Source organism: Oncorhynchus masou, chromosome 9 (assembly GCF_036934945.1).
Source record: "Oncorhynchus masou masou isolate Uvic2021 chromosome 9, UVic_Omas_1.1, whole genome shotgun sequence".
Classification (NCBI taxonomy): Eukaryota; Metazoa; Chordata; class Actinopteri; order Salmoniformes; family Salmonidae; genus Oncorhynchus; species Oncorhynchus masou.
In genome coordinates, this window is record NC_088220.1 from 44,169,351 (window position 1) to 44,191,348 (window position 21,998).

The 21,998-nt window shown below is 41.4% G+C and overlaps 1 protein-coding gene across 2 annotated transcripts in view; it reads right to left on the reverse strand.

The window, feature by feature from the left end:
• The window catches only part of LOC135546025 (transmembrane anterior posterior transformation protein 1 homolog), a 36,342-nt gene that overhangs the window by 13,222 nt on the left and 1,122 nt on the right, over positions 1–21,998 (reverse strand). Inside the window, exons 2-4 of one of the 2 annotated variants that reach the window (XM_064974090.1) lie at positions 19,975–20,105; positions 7,128–7,246; positions 6,693–6,725 (exon numbers count right to left, since the gene is read on the reverse strand). In XM_064974090.1, the coding sequence (XP_064830162.1) occupies positions 6,693–6,725; positions 7,128–7,246; positions 19,975–20,105 (283 nt within the window). The remainder of the gene's footprint in view (positions 1–6,692; positions 6,726–7,127; positions 7,247–19,974; positions 20,106–21,998) is intronic. The other variant, XM_064974091.1, reaches the window with a different exon arrangement.

Consider the following 21,998-nt stretch of genomic DNA (forward strand, 5'->3'; position numbering starts at 1 on the left):
TGCGCTGTTCTTGCCATAATATGGACTTGGTCTTTTACCAAATAGGGCTATCTTCTGTATACCACCCCTACCTTTCACAACACAACTGATTGGCTCAAACACATTAAGAAGGAAAGAAATTCTACAAATTAACTTAAGGCACACCTGTTAATTGAAATGCATTCCAGATGACTTCCTCATGAAGCTACAGTTGAAGTCGGAAGTTTACATACACTTAGGTTGGAGTCATTAAAACTCATTTTTCAACCACTCCACAAATTTCTTGTTAAACTATAGTTTTGGCAAGTCGGTTGTGCATGACAAGTAATTTTTCCAACATTTTTTTACAGACAGATTATTTCCTTGTATCACAATTCCAGTGGGTCAGAAGTTCTACATACACTAAGTTGACTGTGCCTTTAAACAGTTTGGAAAATTCCAGAAAATTATGTCATGGCTTTAGAAGCTTCTGATAGGCTAATTGACATAATTTGAGTCAATTGGAGGTGTACCTGTGGATGTATTTCAAGGCCTACCTCGTTGTTTGACATCATGTGAAAATCTAAAGAAATCAGCCAAGACCTCAGAAAAATAAACTGTGGACCTCAACAAGTCAATTTCCAAATGCCTGAAGGCATCACATTCATCTGTACAAACAATAGTATGCAAGAATAAAAACCATGGGACCACGCAGCGGTCATACCGCTCAGGGAGGAGACGCGTTCCGTCTCCTAGAGATAAATGTACTTTGGTGCGAAAAGTGCAAATCAATCCCAGAACAACAAAGGACCTTGTGAAGATTCTAGAGGAAACAGGTACAAAAGTATCTATATCCACACTAAAACGAGTCCTATATCGGCATAACCTGAAATGCCGCTATACAATGAAAAAGCCACTGCTCCAAAACCGCCATAGAAAAAGCTAGACTATGGTTTGCAACTGCACATGGGGACAAAGACTGTACTTTTTGGAGAAATGTCCTCTGATCTGATGAAACAAAAATAGAACTGTTTGGCCATAATGACCATCATCATGTCAACATGTTTGGAGGAAAAAGGGGGAGGCTTGCAAGCCATCCCAACTGTGAAGCACGGGGGTGGCAACATCATGTTGAGGGGGTGCTTTGCTGCAGGAGGGACTGGTGGACTTCACAAAATAGATGGCATCATGTGGAAAGAAAATTATGTGGATATATTGAAGCAACATCTCAAGACATCAGTCAGGAAAATGGCTTAAGGACAACAAAGTCAAGCTATTGGAGTGGCCATCACAAAGCCCTTACCTCAACCCTATAAAAAAATGAGTGGGCAGAACTGAAAAAGCATGTGCGAGCAAGGAGGCCTACAAACCTCACTCAGTTACACCAGTTCTGTCAGGAGGAATGTGCCAACATTCACCAACTTATTGTGGGAAGCTTGTGGGAGGCTACCTGAAATTTTTGACCCAAGTTAAACAATTTAAATGCAATGCTAACAAATACTAATTGAGTGCATGTAAACGTCTGACCCACTGGGAATGTGATGAAATAAATAAAAGCTGAAATAAATCATTCTCTACTATTATTCTGACATTTCACATTCTTAAAATAAAGTGGTGATCCTAACTGACCTAAGACAGGGAATTTTTAGTAGGATTAAATGTCAGGAATTGTGAAAGACTGAGTTTAAATGCATTTGGCCAAGGTGTATGTAAACTTCCGACTTCAAATGTAGTTGAGAGAATGCCAAGAGTGTGCAATGCTGCATGAAGGCAAAGGGTGGCTATTTGAAGAATCTCAAATCTAAAAAACATTTTGATTTGTTAAAAACGTTTTTGGTTACTACATGACTCTGTATGTGTTATTTCATAGTTATGTCTTCACTATTATTCTACAATGCAGAAAATAGTACAAATAAAGAAAACCCTGGAATGAGTAGGTGTTCTAAAACATTTGACCGGTAATGTACACACACACACATCATACATGCACACAGCCTAGTCATACATCTGCATGTACACACACACACAGCCTAGTCACATATCTGCATGTACACACACACACAAAGCCTAGTCATACATCTGCATGTACACACACACACACACACACACACACACACACACACACACACACACACACACACACAGCCTAGTCATACCTCTACATGTACACACACACACAGCCTAGTCATACATATGTACGCATGTACACACACACAATCAAATCACATTAGTGTGCCACAATTTAGTAGGCCTAGTGCTTTTGATAACACTGTTATACGACACAGTGAACACAGTGAACATTGGGATCTTGGTTGGCTGTAAGCTTCATGCACTATTAGGCTATAAGGTCAATGTCAGGACAGGAGTCATGTGTGCCGTGTCAAAGTGGTTTAATACCCACAGGGTTGTCAAGGCACCAGTAGAATGACTGTCCAGGTCTTCTGAGCATCCGGGACTATTTGTTATTGGCTGATGTTAATGCTGCTCGTTATAAACATTAGAAATATAAACATTGTAATATGTAATGCAAGCTACACGGGGCGGCCTAGTGGTTAGAGTGTTGGGCTAGTAATCGAAAAGTTGAAAGTTCAAATCCCCGAGCTGACAAGGTACAAATCTGTCGTTCTGCCCCTGAACAAGGCAGTTAACCCACTGTTCATTGAAAATAAGAATTTGTGTTTGATTCGTGTTTGATTCGTACAGCAGCTTGACCCGAATGAATGAAGCTGACTTTGCAATATTCAAGAATCCACTATCAACAATAGATTGAATAACGACATAAAACCCCACAATAAGACTATCCATCAACACCCTCACCTTAGTGAACTTAAAGAAGAAGTTGCCAAAAAAGCTTCCTAAAAGGGAGAGGGAAATATATATATAAAAAAAAAATCTCCTTTTAAGATTTCTCACTGCTTGCGGTAAGACTTAGAATAACCATTCACAAGGTGATTGGCAGAGGAGGTGCCAAACATCTCAATAGCTCAGTCGGGAGGTTATTTTGGGAAGGTGGCAGTGACGCTGGGGTGCGAGAGAGGGGCTTGAATTCAGAAAGTGCAAATTAGAATGCTTAATCTGGTGTCTCATCTACTTCCCAAATTGTGTGCAGTGAGCATTGAAGTATGAAGAGAAGCAAACAACATCAGCGTCATAATCTTCATTATCATAAAAGTTATCGCAAGATGGACATAGGGTCACTGTTGATTTTTGATAAATACTGGGGGCCTGGAAGATCTTTCTTTCACTATTTCAATCATTTAGAGATCAGTGATAACCTCAAAGAGAGGAAGAAGGAAGCATATGCTATATTATATGCCAATTCATACTAGGGCAAAAACAAGAAGAACTCACTGCTGGTGCTCTACCACCCTCTACTGGCCGCACTCAGACACAGCACATTCTAGTGGACCTTTGCAGAAGAGTGACCAGTGAATTACCCATAACATGACAGTGCTTAGGCTATTAAAGTCAAATGAACGATGAGAGAGAGTGTACTCTCTGTCCTGCCCGTGTATGTTAGTGAATGCCAGGCCCTGTGTAACCCTGTTTCCCTGGCACCAGCCATCACCATGAATCTGATAGCCCCCTAGCTGACTAACTGCAGCTCAGGCCAACAACAGAGGTGTGTGTGTGTATAAAGGTCAGTCATGCTTCGCTGCCATGTAGACAGACACAAAAAGGGCATGCTGCATCATCAAACGGCTCTCACAAAGGCCACAGCAATCAGCGCTGAGCTGTGCTGTGTGTGAGGAACAGTTTTTCAGGACAAACTACTGGGATACGCGTTATCAGCGGAGGTGTGGAGTTTTTGCTAAGCCTCTCCTGGGGCATCTCAGATCTGAAAGATTGACTGCGCCGACAATTGTTTGTCAGTGAAGACATCGTTTTTAACTATTGATATTACAACACATCACCTTTGGCCTAACACGACTTCCAAAAAAATGACAGGGTAAGGTCAAAACAAAATGACACTCAAAGATATAGGAGTGGACTTGGCAAATGACCTTTGCAATTCATACTCATTTTCTGTATAGAGTGGATAAGGTACATTGAAATGTTTTCAAGCTAAGGAATTCAAAATAGCACATCTTGAACTCTGGAGTGTCATTTGAGGTGTGGTCAAACATCACTTATCAGTAAAAAAATATATATAAAAAAATATGTTTACCTAGAAAATACCTCAGTAGAGCTAGTAGCCAGTCACAGTGCCTGATTACAGCTTCCGTGTTCGTGTGGGGATTGAGAGAGCGAGGGTGCTGAAACTCGAGGCGCAGCGAGCTCAAGCCATCTGTCACTGCGATGTTTTACTGGGCATCTGCAGCGCACAGCTATCGCCCATCCACTACCACAGGTCCCCGCAAGCTGCAGGCCTCCACTAAAAAATAAATAAATCTGCTACTGCTTTCCCTTCAGTTAGGCCTACATACTCTGACATTATGCATACCGTACACACTCTGGAGAGAGATTGGTCAGACAGGAGTCCTCAAAGTAGTAGGGAGAAGTGCACATTGTTGGTGTGTTGTAAATTTGATGTTAAGCATTTCAACAAGACTGGAGCTTTGATATACCGTGGGATATCAGTTTGGCAGGCCAGTCTTGAAGAAACCATGTCCACTATGTATATGAGCTCGAGGTCGACCGATTAATCGGAATGGCCGATTAATTAGGGTCGATTTCGTTTTCATAACAATCGGAAATCGGTATTTTTGGGCACCGATTTTGCCGATGTTTTTTTTTTTACATTACATTTTTATTTAATCTTTATTTAACTAGGCAAGTCAGTTAAGAACACATTCTTATTTTCAATGACAGCCTAGGAACGAGGCAGAACAACAGATTTTTATCTTGTCAGCTCGGGGGATTCAATCTTGCACCCTTACAGTTAACTAGTCCAACGCTCTAACCACCTGCCCCACGAGGAGCCTGCCTGTTACACGAATGCAGTAAGCCAAGGTAAGTTGCTAGCAAGCATTAAATATATCTTATAAAAAACAATCAATCAACGACTGTAGTTGCTCCAATGTGTACTTAACCATAAACATAAATGCCTTTCTTAAAATCAATACACAAGTATAATATTTTTTAAACCTGCATATTTAGCTAAAAGAAATCCAGGTTAGCAGGCAATATTAACCAGGTGAAATTGTGTCACTTCTTTCGCGTTCAACGCATGTAGAGTCAGGGTATATGCAACAGTTTGGGCCGCCTGGCTCTTTGCGAACTAATTTGCCAGGATTTTACATAATTATGACCGAACATTGAAGGTTGTGCAATGTAACAGGAATATTTAGACTCATGGATGCCACCCGTTAGATAAAATACAGAACGGAATAAACGTTTTGTTTTCGAGGTGATAGTTTCCGGATTTGACCTAAGGCTCGTATTTCTGTGTGTTTATTATAGTTAAGTCTATGATTTGATATTTGATAGAGCAGCCTGACTGAGGGGTGGTAGGCAGCAGCAGGCTCGTAATAGTCAAAGGTATATGGTTTAGAGAGAAATAGTCGACGCGTTATAATTCCTATAATAACTTGCGGCTGAACTTGAAAGGGGTTCCTTCGTTATTTTACCATTCATGTCTTCCATAGAGAATGTCTTGATCTACTTCAAATAAGGTATGGGTTTCGTGCAGGCTTAAACCGCCTCGGCGTTTTGATACCCGTGTAAATCTCACTAGGATAAGGTAACGTTTGTAAAAAATATTTTCATAAATCCACTCGACAGAAAAAGTGATCTTCGCTTATATTTAGCCAATATTGATCAGAATTACCTTGTCCTATGGATATCTACACAGTTATAAAATTGGCAAGGTGGTGTAAGCCTACACGAAACAGACCTTATTTTAAGTGAATCTAAAAAAAAAATCCTATGGAATAAATGAATGAAGGAACCGCTTTTCAGATTTTGCTAGAAGGTGTCATGGGAATTATGACTCGCACTTTGGTCGTCAATTCTTACCATGTACATTATTAAAATAGGATTTCCTGCATATAGAAATTACAGTTTTTGTTTTCAACATTCATCACAGGTAACTTAAACTATTTTTATTCAAACAGTTGAGAGTATTTGTCTCCTAAGCAGACTCTTCAATATCATTGTCACTTCAGAGCTGTGTGTGTGTGTTTTACAGATGGCAGAGAAAAGCAGAGCACCAGTGTGGGTCTATTACATGGAATTGGCACCAGGGAAAGCAAGGTGTCTTATTTGTGATAAAAATGTAAGCATGGGGTCAGCAACGGCTAAATCAACAAATACCACCAACCTGTGGAATCACCTTAAGAACACCCATCCAAAAGCCCATATATATGTATTATATTAAGTTAAAATAAAAGTGTTCATTCAGTATTGTTGCAATTGTCATTATTACAAAAATGTATATATATAAAAATACACACATTTTTAAATTTTATTTATTCATTTATTTATTTATTTTTAAATCGTCCGATTAATCTGTATTGGCATTTTTTGTCCTCCAATAATCGGTATCGGTATCAGCGTTGAAAAATCATAATCGGTCGACCTCTAATATGAGCCCTTGCAGGGAAAGCGTACAGTTTTGTATACGTGTTGCCGTGGCGAGCACAGCCCTGTTTGTGAACACCTAAATGGCGCCTTAGTGGCTTTAGCATGGAGCATGAAGAATACAGCACAAAGCTGCATATCGGGACAAACAAGATGGAGAACCTACATGTAATATAAATGATAAAGCTGTGGCAGACGTGAGACTAGCGTACCTGCTCCGATTGCAGTAGGGGCATACGTTTGCCCTGCAGGGAAAGAAGGCAAGGGAAGAGAGGGACCTTGGTACAGACCAGTCACAGGCACACCGAGTGATTACAATACTTACTGTAAAGTATACATAAACCTAGCTTACGTATGTATCAGTCTTCTGAAGGGACAAATTCTAACTAGATACACTACATGCAAATCTCACCTGATATCAGGGTGTGATTTACATTAAAAGTCTGAGTGACAAAAGCAAAGTTAGGATTATGCCCCAAGTGCAATTCACTTGGGGAACTAGGTCTATTTTCTGGGACAGCTAGGTGAGATATACCTATCTGTATTGCCCTATATACCCATCTATTCACAGCATTTCTATATGCAACGTTCAGTACGGAACACCCAGTGAAACGTGACCCAGAGTGTGTGTGTGTGTGTGGGCTCACCCGAGGCTGCAGCAGGGCAGGGTGAGGAGGTGTAGCAGGGCCAGCAGCACCCGGAGTGGAAGCAGCGTGAACACGTAGAGGAAGGCATCCAGACACAGGAAGAAGCCAAAGATCATCAGCTGTAGGGTAGAACACAACACACTCAGGTAAAACATGGCTGCTTGATCACTCCTTCAAATAGAGCCAGTGTCTGCGTGTGTGACTATGTAGGCAATGTGTACGTTTAGAGCGTCAAGTGTTCGTGTCTCTCCATCTCTACAGAACGGCATGTTTGTGTTTTGACAGGTCAAGCCTTATACTACACTGAACAAGAATATAAAACACAACATGCAACAATTTCAACGATTTTACTGAGTTACAGTTCATAAGGAAATGAGTCCATTTAAAATAATTCAATTAGACCCTAATCTAGGGATTTCTCATGACTGGAAATACAGATATGCATCCGTTGGTCGCAGATACCTTTAAAAGAAAAGGCAGGGGCGTGGATCAGAAAACCAGTCAGTATCTGGTGTGACCACCATTTGCCTCATGCAGCGCAACACATCTCCTTCGCATAAAGTTGATCAGGCTGTTGATATAGGCCTGTGGAATGTTGTCCCATTCTTTTTCAATGGCTGTGTGAAGTTGCTGGATATTGGCAGGAACTGGAACACACAGTCATACGTCGATCCAGAGCATCCCACACCTGCTCAATGGGTGACATGTCTGGTGAGTATGTAGGCCATGGAAGATCTGGGACATTTTCAATATCATGCTGAAATATGATGTGGCGGATGAATCTCGTCAGGGTATCTGCGCATTCAAATTGACTTAGATAAAAATGTAATTGTGTTCGTTGTGTGTTGCTCATGCCTGCCCATACCATAACCCCACCGATCACTAGGGGGCACTCTGTTTACAGCATTAACAGCAAAACGCTTGCCCGCACATCGCCATATATGGGGTCTGTCATCTGCCCAGTGCAGTTTAAACCAGGATTCATCTGTGATGAGCACACTTCTCCAACGTGCCAGTGACCATCGAAGGTGAGAATTTTGCCCACTGAAGTCAGTTACGATGCCGACCCTGGTGAGGATGACGAGCACGCAGGTGAGCTTCTCTGAGACGGTTTCTGACAGTTTGCGCAGAAATTCTTCAGTTGTGCAAACCCACAAACATCAGCTATCCAGGTGACAATCCCGCAGGTGAAGAAGCCGGATGTGGAGGTCCTGGGCTGGCGTTGTTACACGTGGTTTGCAGTTGTGAGGCCGGTTGGACGTACTGCCAAATTCTCTAAAATTATGTTGTAGGCACTTATGGTAGAGAAGTGAACATTCAATTTGCTGGCAACAGCTCTGGTGGACAATTCTGCAGTCAGCATGCCAATGCACACTTGAGGAATCTGTGGCCTTGTGTTGTGTTACAAAACTGCACATTTAGAGTGGCCTTTTATTGTCCACAGAACAAGGTGCACCTGTGTAATGATCGTGCTGTTTAATCATCTTGATATGCCACACCAGTCAGGTGGATGTATAATCTTGGCAAAGGTGAAATGCTCACTACAGGGATGTAAACAAACCTTCTGTTACTTTCTCACTCATCATTATTCACAATTCATTCAGGATTATATGTAATCACGGTACAGTAGCCTCTACATTAATGTAGAAGTGTTTAGAAAAATATATTCTTATTTACAATAAAAGTTACTCAAATGACACAATACATTATTTACCTGACAAAATGACTACCGACCCATAGCATTCACGTCTGTCGTCATGAAGTGTTTTGAAAGGCTGGTCATGGCTCACATCAACACCATTATCCCAGAAACCCTAGACCCACTCCAATTTGCATACCGCCCTAATAGATCCACAGATGATGTAATCTCTATTGCACTCCACACTGCCCTTTCCCACCTGGACAAAAGGAACACCTATGTGAGAATGCTATTCATTGACTACAGCTCAGCGGTCAACACCATAGTACCCTCAAAGGTCATCAATAAGCTAAGGACCCTGGAACTAAACATCTCCCTCTGCAACTGGATCCTGGACTTTCTGACGGGCCGCCCCCAGGTGGGTAGGTAACAACACATCAGCCACGCTGATCCTAAACATAGGGGCCCCTCAAGGGTGCATGCTCAGTCCCCTCCTGTACTCCCTATTCACTCATGACTGCACGGCCATGCACGACTCCAACACCACAATTTAGTTTGCTGATCAGTGGTAGGCCTGATTACCGACAACGAACTATAGGGAGGTCAGCGACCTGGCTGTGTAGTGCCAGGACAACCTCTCCCTCAACGTGATCAAGACAAAAGAGATGATGGGACCGAGGAAAAGGAGGACCGAGCATGCCCCCATTCTCATTAACGGGGCTGTAGTGGAGCAGGTAGGGAGCTCCTCGCCATCCACAAAAAAACTATTATTATCTATTCATAGTCACTTTAATAACTCTACTTAGATGTACAGTTGAAGTCGGAAGTTTACATACACATGTTGGAGTCATTAAAACATGTTTTTCAACCACTCCACACATTTCTTGTTAACAAACTATAGTTTGGGCAAGTTGGTTAGGACATTTACTTTGTGCATGACATAAGTAATTTTTCCAACAATTGTTTACAGACAGATTATTTCACCTATAATTCACTGTATCACAATTCCAGTGGGTCAGAAGTTTACATACATTAAGTTGACTGTGCCTTTAAACAGCTTGGAAAATTCCAGAAAACGATGACATGGTTTTAGAAGCTTCTGATAGGTTAATTGACATAATTAGTCAATTGGAGGTGTACCTGTGGATGTATTTCAAGGCCTACCTTCAAACTCAGTGCCTCTTTGCTTGACATCATGGGAAAATCTAAAGAAATCAGCCAAGACCTCAGAAAAAAAATGGTAGACCTCCACAAGTCTGGTTCATCCTTGGGAGCAATTTCCAAACGCCTGAAGGTACCTCGTTCATCTGTGCAAACAATAGTACGCAAGTATAAACACCATGGGACCACGCAGGCGTCATACCACTCAGGAAGGAGACGCGTTCTGTCTCCTAGAGATGAACGTACTTTGCTGCGAAAAGTGCAAATCAATCCCAGAACAGCAGCAAAGGACCTTGTGAAGATGCTGGAGGAAACCGGTACAAATGTATCTAGATCCACTGTAAAACGAGTCCTATAATCGACATAATCTGAAAGGCCGCTCAGCAAGGAAGAAGCCACGGCTCCAAAACCGCCATAGAAAAGCCAGACTTCGGTTTGCAACTGCACATGGGGACAAAGATCGTACTTTTTGGAGAAATGTCCTCTGGTCTGATGAAACAAAAATAGAACTGTTTGGCCATAATGACCATCATGTGCGGAGGAAAAAGGGGGAGGTTTGCAAGCCGAAGAACACCATCCCAACCGTGAAGCATGGGGGTGGCAGTATCATGTTGTGGGGGTGCTTTGCTGCAGGAGGGGCTGGTACACTTCACAAAATAGATGGCTTCATGAGGAAGGAAAATTATATGAATATATTGAAGCAACATCTCCAAGACATCAGTCGGGAAGTTAAAGCTTGGTCGCAAATGGTCTTCCAAATGGACAATGACCCCAAGCATACTTCCAAAGTTGTGGCAAAATGGCTTAAGGACAACAAAGTCAAGGTATGGGAGTGGCCATCACAAAGCCCCGACCTCAATCCTGTAGAACATTTGTGTACAGAACTGAAAAAGTGTGTGCGATTAAGGAGGCCTACAAACCTGACTCAGTTACACCAGCTCTGTAGGAGGAATGGGCCAAAATTCACACAACATATTGTGAGAAGCTTGTGGAAGGCTACCCGAAACATTTGACCCAAGTTAAACATTTTCAAGGCAATGCTACCAAATACTAACTGAGTGTAAACTTCTGACCCACTGGGAATGTGATTAAAGAAATAAAAGCTGAAATAAATCACTCTCTAGTATTATTCTGACATTTCACATTCTTAAAATAAAGTGGTGATCCTCACTGACCTAAATCGGGTCATTTTTCCGAGGATTAAATGTCAGGAATTGTGAAAAACTGAGTTTAAATGTATGTAAACTTCCGACTTCTTCAACTGTACATAATTACCTCAATTACCTCGACTAACCGGTGCCCCTGACTCTGTACCAGTACCCCTCTGTATATAGCCTCTCTATTGTTATTTTACTGCTGCTCTTTAACTACTTGTTACTTTTACTTCTTATTCATATTTTTTAAACTGCATTGTTGGTTAGGGGTTTGTAAGTAAGCATTTCACTGTCCACACCTGTCATATTTGGCACATGTGACTAATAACATTATTTGATTCTACTGGGAACAAAATAATCTGAAACAAGAACAAAACAAACTGGGAAGGTATCCAACATGTTTGTAGAGTCACAAGCTCGATGTAATCTTTGCTTGCTGGAAATATGGGACTGAATACTAAACTTTTGACTACTTTATTTATACAAATTCAATATTTTTTGTATTACTTTCTCTGAGCAATTGTATTAGTATAAAATCATTTCCCAATTTTTCTTGCATACAAATGTAGCTCAGTATTTGAATTATTTATTTTAGGCAGCCATTATTGCTCATCTTTATCAAGGCCAAGGGTGTCAATTTCAGACCCCACTGTACCTTCTCAAAAAGGCAAATACCATATCATCTCATGATGAGAGGAAGGAAAGTGCGCGAGCTCCAGTGGGTCCTGCGTTAGCCTCACAAACACCAGCAGTAAGGAGGTTGCAACACTTCCTGTTTCCCACCAGCAAGTAGGTGGTGGTAGTTGGGTTGGCTAACAGAGTCACAAGTCATCCTTTCTTTGGCCTGTCCCTGGCTGGGGGAACTTCAGCTACTCCAGACAGAGCTTCTAGAGCCAGAAGGTCACAATGCTCTGTTTACACATATTCCTCACTTCCCAAAGACTTGGAATGATATAGCTAACCAATGACGGTTAGAATGGGGACATAGATTAGGCTAGGTGACGACTGATCTTTACTGACGTTCACTGTCTCAATGTGAATGTCTGTAGGGAGCACTCCCGTCAGAGGGCAAAATCGAAAATGAAAAATTGCAAATGATGTGATGGTTGAGGTCCATTTGATATCTGTATTAACAGTAGTCCCAGAATAGTACCTCAAGGCACATACAAGGGTGGTATCGATGTTTGAGGAGACTGAGATATAGGTGAGTCAGACTGCCTCTTTCTGGGATCAGACTCTTGTGCAGAGGTTTATTATTCCCAGATGAGTTTAGGGGAATGTTTGTTTATATTCTCAATGGAATTTGTTACAACATCACCATCTAGTGGTTGTAAAGAGACATTAAATCAGCCGTATTACGGCTATGACAGCATACTGAAAAACATTGTGTTGCAGTAGGCAATACATCATGTAAGTGGTGGCAAGTAGCCTTGTAGTTTTTGAATTGTGTAGGTCTACACACTATACTTTGTAGATCAATACAAATGACCAATTTGTGTCAACTGTATAACAAATGCTATGTGAACAGCAATACAAAAATAGAATAACTTACTTTCACTGCTCTTGGAAACACCAGATGTACCAGGACATTATCAAGGGCAACGCTAAACAAACACTGCTGAACTGACCTTTGGTTATATCTCTGGGTCTGTTTGTGTGCGAGTGTGTGTGCGCATATATATAGGTGCCTGAGCAACGGAGGAAACAGAAGCCGCAGCACCACCACTTTCAACATAGGGGTGCAAACATGTGTTTTTGCACCCCCACTTTTTTACCAGAATATTATAAAGATCCATTGGGTAATTTGTCGTTTTCAATGATTAATATTGTTTCGAGCAGGTCTGTATTAAAATAGATATGTCCATTTTATATATGATATAATAATTATATCAAAAAAGATAACTGGTTTTGACCTTGCTTTGCTCCTGCGCACACTGTTTTCAGTGCACTTAAAAAGAGCACTAGTTTGCACCACTGAGGTTTAAAATGAAAAAAAAGCAACTGCAAAATAAAATAGTTTCTCTATTTTCTTGTGCCATTACATTTGTATCGTTGTTTCATGTCCGAAGGTGTTGGTCCATATTTGAGCTACGTGCACCATGAGCAAATTCATTGTATTATCTCACTTTGCCTGTTAAAACCATTATGAGCACATTCATGTCTGATTAGGCTTTGTTGTAGCGCAGACTGACTCGGGGTAACCTTCCATTGACCTACCTAAGGTTGCACCTTAGCAGAAAACTGCATGTCCGTTAGCACGTGGGCTATTAATGAGTAGCTCACAAGTAGATAGTGAGAAATAATCAGTAGGCCTAATAATTTAACCCCATTCTGCATTTTTGTCATCTATATCTCAACTTAAATCACATTGTTCAAAAGGTTTTCATTCAGTTAGAAAAGGAACAGTCCTGGATGAGCCACATATGCAAGCGCACCATGGCGCTTCACAGTTACAATGGAGCCAAGCTGTGTCTGTATGCGCCTATGAACCAAATGAAAAAGCACAGGATATTTATATTTCCGTAAAACAGCTCTGCTTGCGGGCACAGTTCCACGAGGGGGTAAAATGGGGCTCAGTTGAAACTCGTGCCCCTTCAGTTTTAGTTTTATGCCCCTGAAGTTCAAATTATCGAGTGACACGTTGGCGCAAAAATCGGTATCTCTGCGGCGCTGTACCAGCACCATGGACAGAGCACGCCACAGAGTGCGTGAGAGTTTGTGTGTAGGGGGACTATGGAAAGCCACTGGGTGGTTCGGTACGAGACCTTTGAGGTTCCATAAAAATAAACTTCACTCAACTCTGCCTTACGACCCACCACTGCAGAGTTTAGTTAGCTTCTTAGCTAGCTATAAAAGCATTCGTGTTATTAGCCTATTTAAACGCTCTAACCAGCTAATCTGACACTGCCAATACTTATGTAAATGTGATATCAGTTTATTTTGTATACATTTGCAACAACAAAAATTAAAACCCATTTTGCTTTGTCATTATGGGGTATTGTGTGTAGATTGATGAGGAAAATAACTATTTGATAAATTTTAGAGTAAGGCTTTAACGTAACAAAATATGGAGGAAAAAATAATCAAGGGGTCTGAATGCTTTCCGAATGCACTGTAGATCCAGGTTGGCTAGACTTGAAATACAAAGATTAGCTGGCTATTCACTTGTGCTTGAGACATTGTTTATGAGACCTGTTTTCAATTTCTATAACGCCTGCTCCAAGAAGTGTCATTAATTTGAGGACGTGTATTGTGTATGGTTCTGGTTAAATTTGCTCTTTGCAATGGAGGTTGTGCCAACCTGCCACTTCTTGGGTCAAAAGCACTCAATTACCTTGGCATTTGAACTAATGTTTGTGGTATATACGCAGAATTCAATAGAATTCCAATGTAAGAACCCAAATTACGCCCCTGGGTACAGCTGGATATCGGTATGTTTCATCATAGAAATAGAAAGTAGGCTTCCTTGGTAGCCTATTGCTTTTCGTGGTAGTAAAAATGGAACTGCACGTATTGGAAATGTGTTTATGGTAGGACGGCATTGCTTAATTGATTACATGATTGGATTGAACTTGATCCACAGAAGTGTATTGAGCCATATCGCAATTTGTGTGGCTCACTGTAGTAGGCAGTTTTTTTGGTTTGTTATTTGCTTTCACCTTTATTGCGTTTGTTTACTGTTAATGTAACGAGCCTAAATATAGATTGTGTCATACCTTTGTCGATCTGATATTTTATTTCTAGGCCTATAGTAGCCCCTACTGCTGTTCTGTTCTGTTCACATTCGCAGTTGTGTCAGTATTCTAAGCCAAACTGTAATTCAGTACTTTTGTTTTGCATGAATAACTAGGCAATTACTTTCTTACTTTCAGTTTGAATTATTTTGTTAAGACATCTGCCTGCATTGACATAGGCTTTTTGTAATAGGTGAATTACCCTATATACCTTGTAGCCTATATTCATTGCCAAATAGGCCTTGCTTCAGTGTGTAGGGCGCAGTCCATTGTGCGGGTACAGCGCAGCGGAGATGGGCTCCATATTTCGCACCTTACCTACCACTTCAAAAGCACTCAGTGGTCTCGGAGTCTCTGCATTTTAACTTTGTTTATTGCGGTAGTGTGATACAACTCCCCTAGCTACACAATGAGATAGCAAGCCTGACAGCTTAGTGGAGTCTGCCACTGACAGTCAGTGTAGTCAGCTCAGCTATCCCCATTGATCTGTGTCTGTGCCTCAATCTAGGTTGGGCAAAACTAAACATGGCAGTGTTCGCCTTACCAATCTCACTGAAATAAAGACCCCCTCCATTCCCGTCATGATTGAAAGAGATTGTGATATCTCACATCTCAAAATAGGGCTACTTAATGTTAGATCCCTCACTGATCATAATCTTGATGTGATTGGCATGACTGAAACATGACTTAAGCCTGATGAATTTACTGTGTTAAATGAGGCCTCTCCTCCTGGTTACACTGGTGACCATATCCCCGCGCATCCCGCAAAGGCGGAGGTGTTGCTGACATTTACGATAGCAAGTTTCAATTGACAAAAAAACTACTGCGTTTTCGTCTTTTGAGCTACTAGTCATGAAATCTATGCACGTTACTCAATCACTTTTTATAGCTACTGTTTACAGGCCTCCTGGGCCGTATACAGCGTTCCTCACAGAGTTCCCTGAATTCCTATCGGATCTTGTAGTCATTCTAATTTTGGGTGATTTTAATATTCACTTGGAAAAGTCCACAGACCCACTCCAAAAGGCTTTCGGAGCAATCATCGACTCACTGGGTTTTGTCCAACATGTCTCTGGACTCACTGTCTCAGTCATACTCTGGACCTAGTTTTGTCCCGTGGAATAAATATTGTGGCTCTTAATGTTTTTCCTCTTAATCCTGGACTATCGGACCACCATTTTATTACATTTGCAATCGCAACAAATCATTTGCTCAGACCCCAACCAATGATCATCAACAGCCGTGCTATAAATTCTCGGACAACCCAAAGATTCCGAGATGCCCTTCCAGACACCCTCCACCTACCCTAGACGCAATCGGCACCACAAAAAAACAAAAACATTTGTCATAAGAAACTAGCTCCTTGGTAAACAGGAAATACCTGAGCCCTGAAGCAAGCCTCCAGAAAACACCGAACTGGAAGTCTTCCGACTAGCTTGGAAAGACAGTACTGTACAGTATTGAAGAGCCCTCACTGCTGCCCGATAATCCTATTTTTCCAACTTAATTGAGGAAAATGAGAATATAAAAAAAAATAGGTTTTGCTACAGAAATCCAAAATGTAACTAAAACGCAGCATTCCCCAAGAGAAGATGGCTTTCACTTCAGCAGTGATACATTTATGAAATTCATGAATGAAAAGATGGTGATCATTAGAAAGCAAATTACAGACTCCTCTTTAAATCTGAGTATTTCTATAAAGCTCAGTTGTCCTGAGTCTGCACAACACTGCCAGGACCTAGGATCAAGGGAGACACTCAAGTTTTTTAATCCTATATCTCTTGACACATTGATGAAAATAATCATGGCCTCTAAACCTTCAAGCTGCATACTGGACCCTATTCCAACTAAACTACTGAAAGAGCTGCTTCCTGTGCTTGGCCCGCCTATGTTGAACATAATAAACGGCTCCCTGTCCACCGGATGTGTACCAAACGCACTAAAAGTGGCAGTAATAAAGCCTCTCTTGAAAAAGCCAACCCTTGACCTAGAAATATAAAAAACTAAAATCGGCCTATCCTGAATCTCCCATTCCTCTCAAAACATTTTGAAAAAGCTGTTGCGCAGCAACTCACTACCTTTATGAAGACAAACAATGTATACAAAACGCTTCAGTCTGGGTATAGACCCCATCATAGCACTGAGACTACACCTGTGAAGGTGGTAAATGACCTTTCAATGGCATCAGACCGAAACTCCGCATCTGTCCTCGTGCTCCTAGACCTTAGTGCTGCTTTTGATACCATCGATAAACACATTCTTTTGGAGAGATTGGAAACCCAGATTGGTCTACACGGACAAGTTCTGGCCTGAGTTAGATCTTATCTGTCGGAAAGATATCAGTTTGTCTTTGTAGATGGTTTGTCCTCTTGACAAGTCAGCTGTACATTTCTGTGTTCTTCAAGGCTCCGTTTTAGGACCACTATTGTTTTCACTATATATATATTTTACCTCTTGGTGATGTCATTCGGAAACATAATGTTAACTTTCACTGCTATGCAGAAGACACACAGCTGTACATTTCGATGAAACATGGTGAAGCCCCAAAATTGCCCTCCCTGGAAGCCTGTGTTTCAGACATAAGGAAGTGGATGGCGGCAAATGTTCTACTTTTAAACTCGGACAAAACAGAGCTGCTAGTTCTAGGTACCAAGAAACAAAGAACTTCTTTTGAATCTGATAATTGATCTTGATGGTTATACAGTCGTCTAAAATAAAACTGTGAAGGACCTCGGTGTTACTATGGACGCTGATCTCTCTTTTGACGAACATATCAAGACTGTTTCAAGGACTGTGTGAAGGTAAACGGAAAGGCACTAGAGCAACGAACCGCCCTTGCCGTTTCTGCCTGGCTGGTTCTACTCTCTCCACTGGGATTCTCTGCCTCAAACCCTATTACGGGAGCTGAGTCACTGGCTAACTGGTGCTCTTTCATACATCCCTAGGAGGGGTGCGTCGCTTGAGTCACTGACGTGATCAACCTGTCTGGGTTGGCGCCCCCCTTGGGTTCCTGCCATGGGGGAGATTTTCATGGGCTGTACTCGGCCTTGTCTCAGGATAATAGGTTGGTGCTTGAAGATATCCCTCTAGTGGTGTGGGGGCTAGCTTTGGCAAAGTGGGTGGGTTATAGTCTGCCTGTTTGGCCCTGTCTGGGGGGTTTCGTCAGACGGGGCCACAGTGTCTCCCGACCCCTCCAGTCTCAGCCTCCAGTATTTATGCTGCAATAGTTTGTGTCGGGGCTAGGGTCAGTCTGTTATATCTGGAGTATTTCTGTGTGAATTTAAGTCTCTCGCTCTCTCTCTCTCAGGACCTGATTCTCTGCGACCATGCCTCAGGACTACCTAGCCCGATGACTCCTTGCTGTCCCCTGTCCACCTGGTCGTGCTGCTGCTCCAGTTTCAACTGTTCTGCCTGCGGCTATGGAACCCTGACCTGTTTACCGGACGTGCTACCTTGTCCCAGACCTGCTGTTTTCAACTCTCTAGAGACAGCAGGTGCGGTAGAGATACTCTGAATGATCCACTATGAAAAGCTGACATTTACTCCTGAGGTGCTGACCTGTTGCACCCTCTACAACCACTGTGATGATGATTATTATTATCGGACCCTACTGGTTCTCTCTGAACATCTGTTATAATCTCCACCCCTCATAGCCTGGTTCCTCTCTAGGTTTCTTCCTAGGTTCTGGCCTTTCTAGGGAATTTTTCCTAGCCACCGTGTTTCTACACCTGCATTTCTTGCCGTTTGGGGTTTTAGGCTGGGTTTCTGTACAGCACTTTGTGACATCGGCTGATGTAAGAAGGGTTTTATAAATACATTTGATTGATATAAGCAGAACTCAATATAATTCAAATGCAAAATTGTTCCCCCTCACCAATTTCAACTGCCCCCTTAGTCACTTTATCCTGGCGCCGGTTCTGTCTGGTTGGTTTGGTAATTAATATTGACCGAATTAGTAATTTCTACCCTCTTTGCATCAAATATGCATGCTGCTGAGACAAGTTCAGTTTTAAACATTTATGGTTACAGTGCGTCAAACATCGGTGTGAAAAAAAGTCAAGGGGGTCTCTACGAGAGGTCAACCGATTGATTTTTCAACGCCGATACTGATTATTGGAGGACCAAAAAAGCCGATACCAATTAAATCGGACGATTTTTTAAAATGTATTTGTAATAATGACAATTACAACAATATTGAATGAACACTTATTTTAACTTAATATAATACATCAATAAAATCAATTTAGCCTCAAATAAATAATGAAACATGTTCAATTTGGTTTAAATAATGCAAAAACAAAGTGTTGGAGAAGTAAAAGTGCAATATGTACCATGTAAGAAAGCAAACGTTTAAGTTCCTTGCTCAGAACATGAGAACATATGAAAGCTGGTGGTTCCTTTTAACATGAGTCTTCAATATTACCAGGTAAGAAATTTTAGGTTGTAGTTATTTTTGGAATTATAGGACTATTTCCCTCTATACCATTTGTATTTCATTAACCTTTGACTATTGGATGTTCTTATAGGCACTTTAGTATTGCCAGTGTAACAGTACAGCTTCTGTACCTCTCCTCGCTCCTCCCTGGGCTCGAACCAGGAACACAACGACAACATTCAATGTTTACACGCCTTCTTCTGCCTACCACCGCTCAGTCAGATACTTGTATGCTCAGTCAGATTATATTCAATGCAGGACATGCTAGATGATATCTAGTAATATCATCAACCATGTGTAGTTAACTAGTGATTATGATTGATTGATAGTTTTTTATAAGATAAGTTTAATACTTGCTTGCAACTTACCTTGGCTTACTGCATTCGCGTAACAGGCAGTTAGTCTCCTTGTGGAGTGCACAAGGACTAGATAACTGTAAGGTTGCAAGATTGGAACCCCCGAGCTGACAAGCTTGAAAATCTGACGTTCTGAACGAGGCAGTTAACCCACCGTTCCTAGGCCGTCATTGAAAATAAGTGTTCTTAACTGACTTACCCAGTTAAATAAAGATTAAATAAAAAAGGTGTAAATTTTTTTTAAAATTAAAATGACAAAAATAAAATCGGTGTCCAAAAACACCGATATCCGATTGTTATGAAAACTTGAAATCGGCCCTAATTAATCGGCCATTAATCGGTCGACCTCTAGTCTGTACTGTACCTACCTTTTCCAGTTCTCTGGGAATGCGCATGCATGTGTACACTCGCTCTCTGCGCTCTGTGTATTTTGCTTCGTTGTGCTCCAGGAAGTAGCCCCGGGTCAGCTCAGCACACATGAAGCGAGCCAGCGACGGATCTGGAATAACATTATGACAACACTTAGCGCTGTGTTACAACAGGGCTATTGTCGCTCCAGTTTACATTACTGTATTTTGGTAAGACAGCTGTGTGTACGCATGGTTATCAACATAATGACCAAAATACACAGTACCTGTCAAAAGTTTGGACACACCTACTCATTCAAGGGTTTTTCTTTATTTGTACTATTTTCTACATTGTCGCATATTAGTGAAGACATCAAAACTATGAAATAACACATATGGAATCATGTAGTAACCAAAATCTATTTCAGATTCTGCAAAAGTAGCCACCCTTTGCCTTGATGACAGCTTTGCACTCTTGGCCTTCCTCAACCAGCTTCACCTGGAATGCTATTTCAACAGTCTTGAAGGAGTTCCCACATATGCTGAGCACTTGTTGGCTGCTTTTCCTTCACTCTGCAGTCCAACTCATCTCAGTTGGGTTGAGGTCGGGTGATTGTGGAGGCCAGGTCACCTGATGCGGCACTCCATCACTCTTCTTCTTGGTCAAATTGCCCTTACACAGCCTGGAGGTGTGTTTTGGGTCATTGTCCTGTTGAAAAACAAATGATAGTCCCACTATGCAAAAACCAGATGGGACGGTGTATCGCTGCAGAATGTTGTGGTAGCCATGCTGGTTAAGTCTGCCTTGAATTCTAAATAAATCACAGTGTCACCAGAAAAGGACCCCCACACTATCACACGTCCTCCTCCATGCTTCATGGTGGAAACCACACATGCGGAGATCATCCAATCACATACTCTCTGTCTGACAAAAACATGGAGGTTGGAACCAAAAATCTCACATTTGGACTTCAGACCAAAGGACAGATTCCCACCGGTCTATTGTCCATTGCTCGTGTTTCTTGGCCCATGCAAGTCGCTTCTTATTCGTGTCCTTTAGTAGTGGTTTATTTGATTCACGCAGTCTCGTCTGAACAGTTGATGTTGAGATGTCTCTGTTACTTGAACTCTGTGAAGCATTTATTTCTGAGACTGGTAACTCGAATGAACTTATCCTCTGCAGCAGAGGTAACTCTGGGTCTTCCTTTCCTGTAGCGGTCCTCATGAGAGCCAGTTTCATCATAGCGCTTGATGGTTTTTGCGACTGCGCTTAAAAGAAACTTTCAAAGTTCGGATTGACTGACCTTCATGTCTTAAAGTAATAATGGACTGTCTTTTCTCTTTGCTTATTTGCGCTGTTCTTGCCATAATATGGACTTGGTCTTTTACTAAATTGGGCTATATTTTGTATACCACCCCTACATTGTCACAACACAACTGATTGGCTCAAACGCATTAAGAAGGAAATACATTCCACAAATTAACTTAACAAGGCACACCTGTTTATTGAATGCATTCCAGGTGACTACCTCAAAAAGCTGGTTGAGAGAATGCCAAGAGTGTGCAAAGCTGATTTTGATTTGTTTAACACTTTTTTGCTTACTACATGCTTTCATATGTTATTTCATAGTTTTGATATCTTCACTATTATTCTACAAATGCGGAAAATAGTAAAAATAAAGATTAATCCTGGAATGAGTAGGTGTGTCCAAAGTTGACTGGTACTGTGTGTCAACTGTGGGAAGCTTGACACAGAAAACAAAATATGTTCTAAAAAAATAAGCATAATGTAGCCAAATTAGTATTCATATAAGAACAGAGCCAACTGAATTAAAATGCCACTTTATCCCTAATGCGTATCTAACATACTTGCTAAGGCTTTCGGGTATGAGGAAAACTGAGCTACAGTGGCAGTATCATTAATTACCATTCCACTTAGGAAGTTATGAAGTAAAGTACACAACCTACTGATATGCTGCACTTTTAAATAACAGCATCATTTATCAATAATTCGAAACTGTTCAAAGGTGCTGAGGACTTTACCC